We start from the raw sequence: 10,394 nt of genomic DNA, 5'->3' as shown, positions 1-10,394 counted from the left end.
AATGGGGGAAAAAAGGTAAGTTTGGGACAGTCTGGCACAATCCCAGAGAGCAGAGGTGGGACAGTGGTGGATCTGCTGGGAACCCAGCTGGAGGCAAAGGACAAAGCCATGACTTTGTGGTGGCTAGGATGGGACAGGACATGGCAGGAATAACAGAGGAGCTGTTCCCAAACATGGGAACTCATGCACAGGGAGCCTCCCTGGCTCTGCAGTTGTGTTTGGGTTTGAGGTAACAGAGAAGGTGGAAATTTGGGCTCCAACAGCAGCCAGCTGAAAGAAAACCCAGCCTCGACCCTGAGTGATGGTACTTGGTTTATTGGAGGTGTGAGTTTAAAATCAGCATGATTCGAGCCCAAAAAAATGACAAAAAATTAGTAGGCAAATATTTCTTAGTGACAGATTAACACTTAGGATTTTTATCCAAATATATTAACTTTGTTTACAAACTCTTGAGTAACAGTTAATTAGTGGCATCAAATCACCTGGGGTGTGTTCATCTGTGTATATATGGAGTAGCAGAGGTTTAGGCAGAGCTGCAGAACTGGAGTCTTGCAGTTGAAGAAGTGATAGGAATTAATTTTGGCACAGAACAGGTCAGTGAAAGCATTCCCATTCACCGACTTGTGTGGAAGGATGATCCCAGCTCCACATCCAAAACCGAGGATTTCACTTAAAAATTTGCTCCCTTTTCAGCTGAAGCGCCAGCAGCTGATCCAGATTCTGCCCCAGATCCCTCATCCAGGCCGTGGCTCTCAGGAGCACAGAAGTGTTTCACCTTCAGAGGGTACCCAGGGAGCCACGTGAGGCGCATGTGACAGGAAATGATTTCCTGGAGAAGGGATTGAAACACACAGATTTTATCATCTTGACGCTGTTCATCTCCTGCTGACAGCAGGGGTTGTCCACATGAAATTCCTTACCTGGGTTGGCATTTCATGCAATAGGACAGTGTAGTCAAACTCAATAAAATCATCTTTCCTCATCTGGCAGGTGTAAAAAAAAAAGAATTATCAAGAACACAGGTTTATGTTGTTGAAATTTAATGTTTGCTGTGATTGACTTGAGCTTGCTTGGGGAAGGAGGTGAGCAGGGCCCTATGGCTGTGGTTGCTGGCTGGAGTCAGATGGGGTTTGACCATGGAAAGACAGGGAATTAGGAGCACTTTCTGCATGGAATGTTTGAAGGCACCAAGAGCTGTGTGGCTCTGCAGCCTGACTGTCTGCAGTGGAACCGGGCTGGCTAAGTGCTAATCAATTGAGTTCAATCCTCAATTAAATCTGAGAATTATACCTGACTATTAACCTCTCCTTCAGAGAAATCTCATGCTGAACAGCTAAGCAACAAAACCTGGATCCTGCCTATGGATCCCAGCTGGCTGAGGGCCAGGGGGCTCTGGAAGTGCTGCTGGATGGATGTGCTGCAGGTGTTGGAGCTGCTCCCCAGCCTGGTGTTTGTGTCAGGTGTGAGCATGGCCGGGGGCAGAGGGTGCTGGGCTCTGCTGTGGGGCTCAGAACTGCAGCACCTGCAGAAGCCACTCCTGCAGACCCAGGTAAGGACAATTTTCCCCAGCAAAACCTGCACAAAGTGTTCAGAGGTGGAGCTGCTGGTGAGGAGAATCCCCCTGGGATTTGGGGTAACTCCCCTCAGGGCAGTGCTCTCTGCTGCCCACTCACCCACTGCTTCACAGCCTTCACTTGGGCCAGGAAGTATCCCAAGGTCTCCGTGGACTTTTCCCACATGATGGAGCTGCTGCCAGCCACAGCCAGAGCCCACACTGGCTCCAGGGCAGGCTCAATGTTGCCATAGCTGTCTGCAAGGCAAGGAGAAAGAGAAAATAATATTGATTCTGGCTGCTCAGCAGAAAAATGATGAACCTCAGAGCGGTTTTGCCTGGCACAGCACGTTTCCTGGGATGGGGCTCTTCCCTCCAGTGTGTCACAGGGAGGAGAATGATGCCAAACCTGCAGTCCCAGCGAGCTATGAAAGTGTGGCAGAGCTGACATTGCCAAGAGAGGGGTCCCCACGATGAGGTGAGAAACCCAAAAATCCACAATAATGGGAGTCCTTACCCAGCTGGGAGAAAAGATGGGATTTTTCCAGGGTGGAAAAATTGTGTTAGTCATCCCCAGTGAATTTCCAGCCACAGCTGGGGAGGTGTGTGGGTTTGGGCACTTGTTCCTGGAGGACAGTCTGCATTGACTTGACTTAAAAATGGTGTGGACTTGCTTTTAAATCCAAACCACCCTCACAGGATGGTGCTGAGTGCTGCTGGTAAATCCAGAGGGGCTTTGTTCTCCCAAAAATCCCTGGGGAGGTGGGGTTGTTTTGACAGCAGGATGGTCTCAGGGTGCTACTGCCAATAATGTGTCTCCTTCTCAAATGCTTGTGTTCTTCATGCTCTCTAAGACAAAATGCAATACAGGTGATTGTTTGGAGGAATATACCTGGAATGTTGTTTGCAGTTATTGGTTTGGTTTGGTGCCTGATCCTTTGGTAAAGTCTGTTGTCTTCTTCCTGGATTTCCTTCTTATCTTTGGTGTGGGAGCACTTGATGCTGACAACAGGAGGAGACTTTTTCTTTGGATACAGCACTGTAGCCAGGCAGCTCCCAGCATCTTCCTGTCAAGGGAGAGTTAAAAACTCTTATCTTTAATCAAGATTTTATTTACCAGCAACTCACTCTTCGTATGAAGCTGCTCAGGGGTTTGGAAAGTGTCAAGAAGGATTTTATTTTTCTTTTTTCCAGGAAAGAGGTTAAAACCACAAGGCTAAAGGGATTTAACAGAAGGTTTTAATTAATGCTTGTCCTGCTTTCAGGACATGACAATGCTCTAAGTCATCCTGGAAGTATGTTTGTGAGAGCTCAAGAAACAACATTAATTGATAACAGGGACTTTCATTGTGTCAGCCTTGGAACAAAAATAATCGAAGGCTTCACAGTCAGTTCTGAAAATCGTTTGAATTCCACAAAATGTGTGTGAAGGAAGAGGACAGTAAAATGCTGCTGACAGCTGGGACAGAGCGAATGGAGGGGGTTGTAATTGGAAAGAACGTGGAGCTGTCAGCTCCTGATTCCCATTTTGGGGTGTGGACAGCAGGAGAATGAAGACCACAGAGGGACAGTGGGGACCACACTGTCACTGAGCCTGGGCCACTGCCAAGTTCCACTCAGGCCCTTGGTTGCCTCAGGTGAGTTGAGCAAGAAATCCCTTCATGACTGAGGCCTGACGCTCGCTCAGGTGAGCCTCGGAGCAAAGACAGGCAGGGAGGAGCAACAAGGTCCTTCCATTGTGGCAGATCCGTTTAGGACACAAATGTCCCTGTTTTGGAGCTGCTGGAGTTATTAATGCCCAGGGTGAGGGCATTACTCACCCCAGGGTGGGAACTCACCCCAGTTCTGTAGTCCTCAGTGCTGAACTGCAGGTAATACTTGTGGCCAGACTCTGGGATGTTCTGGAAGAGAGAAGATGGAGCCAGCAGTGGAATTAAAGCCTTAAGTGCTGCAAGGAGCACTGAGGAGGGAACGCCCCTCCTGCAATTCCCTGGGTTTGAGTGCAACAGCGCTGATTTTTAGTCTTCCTTGGTGTTTAAACACAATTCTGGCTGTTGGCAGCATTTGGCAGATCAGGACCCAAAGCAAACCTCTGTGTGTTGTTTATCTAACCCTGAGCCTTCCTGTTCCCGGCACACTTTTCCCAGGAAATTATTAATGGTATAAGGTGAGTGAAGTTTCATACCCACAGCAGATCCTCAGCTCAGCACCTGCCTGTGGTACCTACACAGAGTTGGAAAATGCAGGTAAAAAAATTGCTTTAGTCATTTTATTTTTATAAAATCCCCTCCTGGAGTTTTAGGATGAGACAAGTCCAGTGTGGAGCCAAATCTCACCATGAAGGAGGTGGAGGAAACAGAGAGGATGAGCTCAGACTTTGATAATTTCTTTCTTCTCTGCATCCTCCTTCTCCCCTTCTGCCCTTTTTGTGTATTGCCTGAAATATTGTCCTCAAAGTGACAACAGGACATGGGCAGAAGAGTGAAAACTGCCTTTCTGAAATGCAGGAACACCAAAGAAGCAGTAACTGAAATGAAATGAAGTTAAGAAGGCTCTCATCTCCTGGAATAACCACATTTAAGTCTAAGTTTCTAACCGTTGTAAATCTACCCAAGAGGTGTTATTGCTATGGTTTATAACACCCATATCTGATTAATTTGGGGATTTTTACAGTCACCCAGGCTTGTTCCTTTATGTCATCAGTCCTGCAGATGAGAGAAGCTGAAATAGTCAGCAGGACTTTTAAAAGGGCACAGAATTCTGTGTTTCCATGGGTTTTGAAGCAGAAATTCTCTCTTGATTTGCAACAACTCCCCCATAGTACTGCTAGTTGGTACTACCACTCTACTACTGCTGCCTAGAAAGCTTTCAAATGATGCTACACAGCTAAAATAAATACTTATTCTGGTGTGAACACCTGGGGCTTCCTGAGCTCACCAGGGAGAAGGGAGAAGCTCCAATTAGCCTGAAATAGTTGGAGATGTACAAAAGTCTTCATAGTCCCGAAGGAAAACTTTCATTTCCAGTATTTTTCCCACTCTCATCCCAAAACGCTGTTAACCAATCCCAGAGTGTGAGCTGGTCAGAGCTCTGGGATATCTGACAACCCCCAGGGAAGCAGCCAAAGATAAAAAGTGTCCAAAAAGAGAAGAAAACAAGTGAGTAATTCATTTTTCCACTCAATATCTGGGTCGCGGGATTCTTTTACTTGTGGGCTTCAAATTACTGCAGCTTTCCTGACAGATTTTCAGTCCTGGGAAGGCCAAAACAGCAATTTCAGAGCGGCTTAATTGCAGGTCCCCAAGGAATCAGTTTACAATCAGTTTACAATCAGTTTGCACCTCCCTCACTGCCCACAGGCACGGAAAGGGAGGATCCCCCTCTCCCCCCGTGCTGCAGGAAGTTTCCATCTCTTCCCTTCTGCGTTTCCCCACCAGGATTTCTCCCCTGGGATCAGCTTTTGCCTGGATCACTGGGCATGGAGAAGCTGGCACTATGGAAAAAGGAGTCAGAGCTGCTCCTGCCATGGATTCTGCCTTTCCCACCCAAACGTGGGGCTCTGACTGTTGGAAATTATTAGAAAAATTTTAATTGACTTCTAATGTTAGGGACCAGAGCTGTGGTGTTGCACTGTTTGTGTCCAGGTGAGGTTGTGAAATGCCCACCTGGATATCTGAAAATTGGATTTTCTAGTCCAATTTAAGCAAACGTTGCACGAGGTCACCTGGCTTTTCCCTTTCACCTCCCTACTTCTAAATTAGGATTTCCATGACAGCTTGGGATGGGAAACTGCTCCCAAAAGCTTCCCTTTAAATTCTGGGATCTTCAGCTGGTACAAACTAATACTTCTCTTATCAAAAGTGTATTTTAAAGTGCTGCTGCCAACAACTCCAGGAGCTGCTGTTTCCTACAAGGTCCTTACTCAAGAAAAAAGAAGGGACAACAAAAAGCAACTGCATCCAACAGCAAGGTAAGGATTATTCCATGTTTGGCATTTCGTTGCCCATAAAGAAAGTCTCATTTTACCTGAACTTGGAAGATCTTTCCCATCTAAGAGAGTTCCCACTCCTGTTTCCAATTACCAGTTTCACCAGCTCGTGGCCTAATAAAGTCAGTATTAAATTACAGCGCTCATTATTAAATTCCATGAAAAAATTATCCTGATTTTAGGAGATCCAGAAATAGAGTAACCAATAGGAAATTAGCCCACTTAAAAAAAAAAAAACTTTAAAACCAGACAAGCCAAAAAAAACCCCAAATCCCAACATTTCTGTCTCTTCCCTTCACATAATACAGCACATTCCTTCCAGGAAATTCTTTTCATTTTTTTTCCAGGGGAGGACAGGAAGGAAGGAAGTGCCCACTTCTAGTGCATTTCTCCTCTTGTTTTCACAGAGTGTGCAAAAAAAAGAGGGAAATAAATTGCAGGGAGTGGTTCCAGGGAGCTCCTACAGCACCCAGCACTGTGAGGAAATAAGGAGCAATTTCGCTTCTCTGTAATGAGCCAATTGTTTTCCTTCCTACATGAGGAAGCAGGTGGCTGACAGAGGGTGGAAAAATCCCTTTCCCTCCCCACAAATACTTCCTTATTCTTCAGACAGGCACAGGTGTTTATATACGGAAATATTTACATATAGACATATGCAAAGTGCCCAGGAAATACAGAAGGAGCACTTGTACTTTTGGAGCCTAGAAACTAACACAGTGAATCCCTGTCACAGGTGTCTGTAGCAGTTTCATAGGAGAACTTCAGTGTCCCATGAGCACTTCCATGCTCAGCAGCTAATGATCTCTATCATATAGGGGCTGCATTAATGCATCCTCGATATTTCTGCTTGGTTTGGAATATCTTTTTTGAAAGGGAGGATTTAACACTACACCCTCTTACTCAGTTTTAGGAGTTGCACAGGACAAGTGGTGTAAGACCTCCAGATCCTGGGAAGGATCCACTGGAATCCAGTGCTGCCTCTGGCACCTCAGACTGGGAATCCAGAACAACCAACCCTTGCTCTCGGGAGCCGCCCAGCAGCAGGAGCACAGGGCTGGATTTAAATCCCTTCCCTCGGCTCTCCAGGAAGGTGATGCATTCCTTCCAGGATCTACAGCCTGGACAAACATTCCCCAGAAGTTTTTGCCTGATCTTGTACTTTCAGAAACTGAATAAGCTGTAAAAAAACCCCAGACCTGGAGGAGGAGAAGGGCTGTACCCCGAGTACCACCTCGAGCATCCCTGGCAAGCCCCCCATGACAGGAAGGCTCTGTCCCCGTAGCTGCTCCTCTCTGGGACTCCTGTCCCGTTCTGTCGCCTCAATTCGATGTGATTTTTGGAAGATTAAGGTATATTTTCTGGTGGAATCTACACTGCCTTTAGATGAAGCTCGTGGTCTGAGGGAGGGACTGTGGGACAGCTCCTGAGGGGCTGCCCCCTGAGGAAAAGGGGAGATGGGACAAAGGTCCCTGAGGGGACCCGGGTGTTTCTGAGGAAGGGACAGATGGACAGTGGGCCATGAGGGGACCTGGATGTCCCTGAGGATGGGGCAGTGGGACAGCAGTCCCGGAGGGGCCTCAGGTGCCCCCTGAGGGAGATGGGACAGTCCCCGGGCGTCCCCGAGCATGGGGCAGCGGCTCCTGAGGGATGCGGGAAGGCGCCCGGTGCCCTGCGTGGGAACGCGCTAAGCTCGGTTATACAGAACTGAATAATAACAGAATAATTACTGTTAATTGCACTTTCCCCAGCGTCCCTTTAAACCCCGCCGGCTCCCCGCTTACCTTCAGCGTAGCCTTGCGGACCTGCCCGAGCGCCCTCAGCTTGCCGAGGGATCCCGCCTGGAAGTTGCGGTACTGCAGGGCCACCCGCGCCGCCGCCGCGGCCGAGCGGCTGCCGGGATCCAGCTCCTGCCCGGCGCCCGGCGCCGCGGGGCTGCCATGGGGAAGGACGAGGAGCAGGAGGAAGGCGGGCAGTGAGGCGCGGAGCCCCGGCATGGTGCGGGCAGCGGCGGGCACTGGGGCGGGCTGGACCCCGCTCCGGTACAAATAGCGGGGCCCGGCCCGCTGCTCCCGCCCGCCCTCCGCCCGCTGCCAGCGCCCGCCGAAGGGCCCGGCCCGGCGGCGACTCCCCTTCCCTCAGCCCTCCCACCTGAGAGCCCGCGGGCGGCAGGGGAGCCGGGGGGGCTGAGGGGAGCCGGAGGGGCTGAGGGGAGCCGGGGGAGCTGAGGGGAGCCGGAGGGGCTGAGGGGAGCCGGGGGGGCTGAGGGGAGCCGGGGGAGCTGAGGGGAGCCGGAGGGGCTGAGGGGAGCCGGGGGAGCTGAGGGGAGCCGGGGGGGCTGAGGGGAGCCGGGGAGGCTGAGGGGAGCCGGAGGGGCTGAGGGGAGCCGGGGGGGTTGAGGGGAGCCGGAGGGGCTGAGGGGAGCCGGGGGAGCTGAGGGGAGCCGGGGGGGCTGAGGGGAGCCGGGGAGGCTGAGGGGAGCCGGAGGGGCTGAGGGGAGCCGGGGGGCTGAGGGGAGCCGGAGGGGCTGAGGGGAGCCGGGGGGGCTGAGGGGAGCTGGAGGGGCTGAGGGGAGCCGGGGGGGCTGAGGGGAGCCGGAGGAGCTGAGGGGAGCCGGGACGTTAGGGGGACACTGAGGCTCGAAGATGCCGGGGGGACTTGAGAGGCACCAGGGGTATTGAGGGGAGCGGGGGAAATTGAGGGGATTTGAGGGCGACTGAGACTGCTGAGGGGAGCCAGGGGAATTTGAGGGGTACCAGGTACTGAGGGGAGCCAGGGGCACTTGGGGGGGGACCAGGGGTTCTGAGGGGAACCAGGAGGATTTGAGGGGGACTGGGGACTTGGAGGGCAGCCAGAGGGACTTCGGAGGAACCAGGGATTTTAAGGGGAGCCAGGGGGAATTGAAGGGAGCCAGAGGAGCTTGAGGGGGACCTAAGGGTTCTGGGGGACAGAGGGATTTGAGGGGTGCCAGGGTCCTAAGGGAAGCCAGGGGGACTCAAGGGGGACCAGGGGTTGTGAGAGGAGATGAGGGGGACTGGGGGTACTCGGGCAGGGCTGGGAGCCAGGGGTGCTTGAAGGATGCTGGAACTTGAGCAGGACCAGGGGTTCTGGGGAGCCAGGGACACTTGAGGGGTCACAGGATTTGTCTGAAGGGAGCCTGCAGCTCGAGCCAGGTGTGGAAGCCTGACACAGATCAGAACAAACACAGGTAATGGTTGGAAAAACGCAGTTAGCTCCTTCTCAGCATTACCACAACTCAACACCTCCCAAAACTCCAGAGCCCCGCTCAGACCATGACACACTTTGCCTGGACACAGCTGAAATATTCCAAATGTTGTGCACAAGAAGCAGAGGGAAGCATTCATCTCTGGAATAAATCTCACTTAGTAAAGTTTTTGGAACCAGTATAGTCATGTCTTTGTAACATGAAGAAAATCAACTGAGAAAGGAGCCAGATTCCCTTAAGATGATTTTTGGGATACGAGCTTGCTGCCTTGCTCCTCCTGGAAGCATCTCTTTTGGAGAGACTATATGTGGTAAAATGTAAAAGGCTGCAGCACTTCCTGTGTTAAAAAAGCTGATTTTTAATGACCTGCTCTGGTACCATCTGAGCAGGTGGGTGTTTGTATGTGCAGCTGGGAATCTATTTTTGTGCTCCTGCATGAGTATTGGGGCAGGTTTCTGGGCTGGGACCTCAGAGAAGTAAATCAAAACTTTGGTTAAGCACTCAAATTGTCTCCTGTGGAGCTTTAAGTCTCTTTTTATTACCGGAACGCTTTTTCACAGAACTTGAAATTCAGTATTTCTGAGGCTTTCTGAAGTGAGGGAAAGAATTATTTCAGTAAAGCTATGATAACTATCTTTATTACGGTTTTTTATGCCACCCAGCTAATTTTCCTGATTTTGTTGATTATGGTTTTCCCTCCTGAAACAGATCCTGTAATTTACAGTTTGCATCTTTACATTCACATTTCACACATGCCAGCCTGGAGCGGGCTTGGAGCAACCTGGACTAGTGGAAGGTGTCCCTGCCTGGTGTCAAGTTTAGCTGGAGGATAATTTTTTCCTTATTGGGACACCCTGCCACGTTTCTCTCCAATATTTTTCTGGAAATAAACCAACATCCAGCCTTTTCTCGTTTATCCTCGCTGTGGTGACAGCGCTGATGTCCCTTTTAAACTGAATTCCGAAGGCTGATTGCCCTCGGCTGGCACTGGGGGGGCGGTTTGGGCAGTGCCAGCTGTGTCCTGCTGTTCCCTTCCTGCCCTTCCAGCAGCACCCTGGGTGTGGGATGGGCGCCGAGGGTTCCGTGGGAGCACAGGAAGGTCCGCGGAAAGGCGAGCAGCGAGGTGGAGCAGGGTGGCCGGGGAGGAAAGCCCCGGGGCAGGATGACAGCGAGGGTGGGGCGGCAGGGAGGGAAGGGAGCGGCTTCTCCTGCTCACGCTGCTCCTGTGCTGCAGCAAGTGGAACCCACCCTGCACGGGGGGGTTCACACTCACAGCTTCGGTGCCTTTGATGGGGGGGAGTTCAGAGGCTCAAAAAGAGGTAAAAGCCTCTAAATCCGGCTTTGTCACAGAAAGCCTGCCAGCCCTGCTGGCTCAGAGCTGAGCCCTGAGCCGCTGACCCCATCCGTGACTTTGGATGCACTTCCTTTCCTCTCGTGTTCTCCTCCTTTTCCTGCTTTCCCAGTGACAGGGCAGTTTCCTTCCTCCCGAGGGCAAGCAGGAGGCTGTGAGTAACCGAGGGTCGGTGCGACAAAGCACGGACAGTCCCAGGGCAATTTCCTACACTTCTGCAGAGATCAGGCTGCTGTAGTTTGCTGTTGATCTGATGGGACTAGGAATTTACAAAACAATT

The 10,394-nt window shown here is 51.0% G+C and overlaps 1 protein-coding gene across 1 annotated transcript; it reads right to left on the bottom strand.

Annotated features, from left to right (window-relative positions):
• Positions 1-299: 299 nt before the first annotated feature.
• LOC138114893 (ovocalyxin-32-like) lies at positions 300-7,632 on the bottom strand. The gene is made up of 6 exons (XM_069024853.1): positions 7,322-7,632; positions 3,391-3,453; positions 2,445-2,619; positions 1,674-1,810; positions 921-983; positions 300-829 (listed from the first exon to the last, which is right to left on the bottom strand). The coding sequence occupies exons 1-6, from the start codon at positions 7,532-7,534 to the stop codon at positions 671-673; spliced, it is 810 nt and encodes a 269-aa protein (XP_068880954.1). The 5' UTR covers positions 7,535-7,632; the 3' UTR covers positions 300-670.
• Between the last annotated feature and the right edge of the window lie 2,762 nt (positions 7,633-10,394).

Source organism: Aphelocoma coerulescens, chromosome 9 (genome assembly GCF_041296385.1).
Source record: "Aphelocoma coerulescens isolate FSJ_1873_10779 chromosome 9, UR_Acoe_1.0, whole genome shotgun sequence".
Lineage (NCBI taxonomy): Eukaryota > Metazoa > Chordata > Aves > Passeriformes > Corvidae > Aphelocoma > Aphelocoma coerulescens.
This window is presented reverse-complemented; position numbering and strand designations above follow the sequence as displayed.

Excerpts from the sequence above, each read along its gene's own strand:
- LOC138114893 (XM_069024853.1), bottom strand. The coding sequence starts at position 7,534 with ATGCCGGGGCTCCGCGCCTCACTGCCCGCCTTCCTCCTGCTCCTCGTC. Across the intron at positions 2,620-3,390 it reads CTGAGGACTACAGAACTGGG|GAAGATGCTGGGAGCTGCCT; the intron begins GTGAGTTCCCAC and ends CTCCCTTGACAG. Across the intron at positions 830-920 it reads TGCATGAAATGCCAACCCAG|GAAATCATTTCCTGTCACAT; the intron begins GTAAGGAATTTC and ends TCCCTTCTCCAG.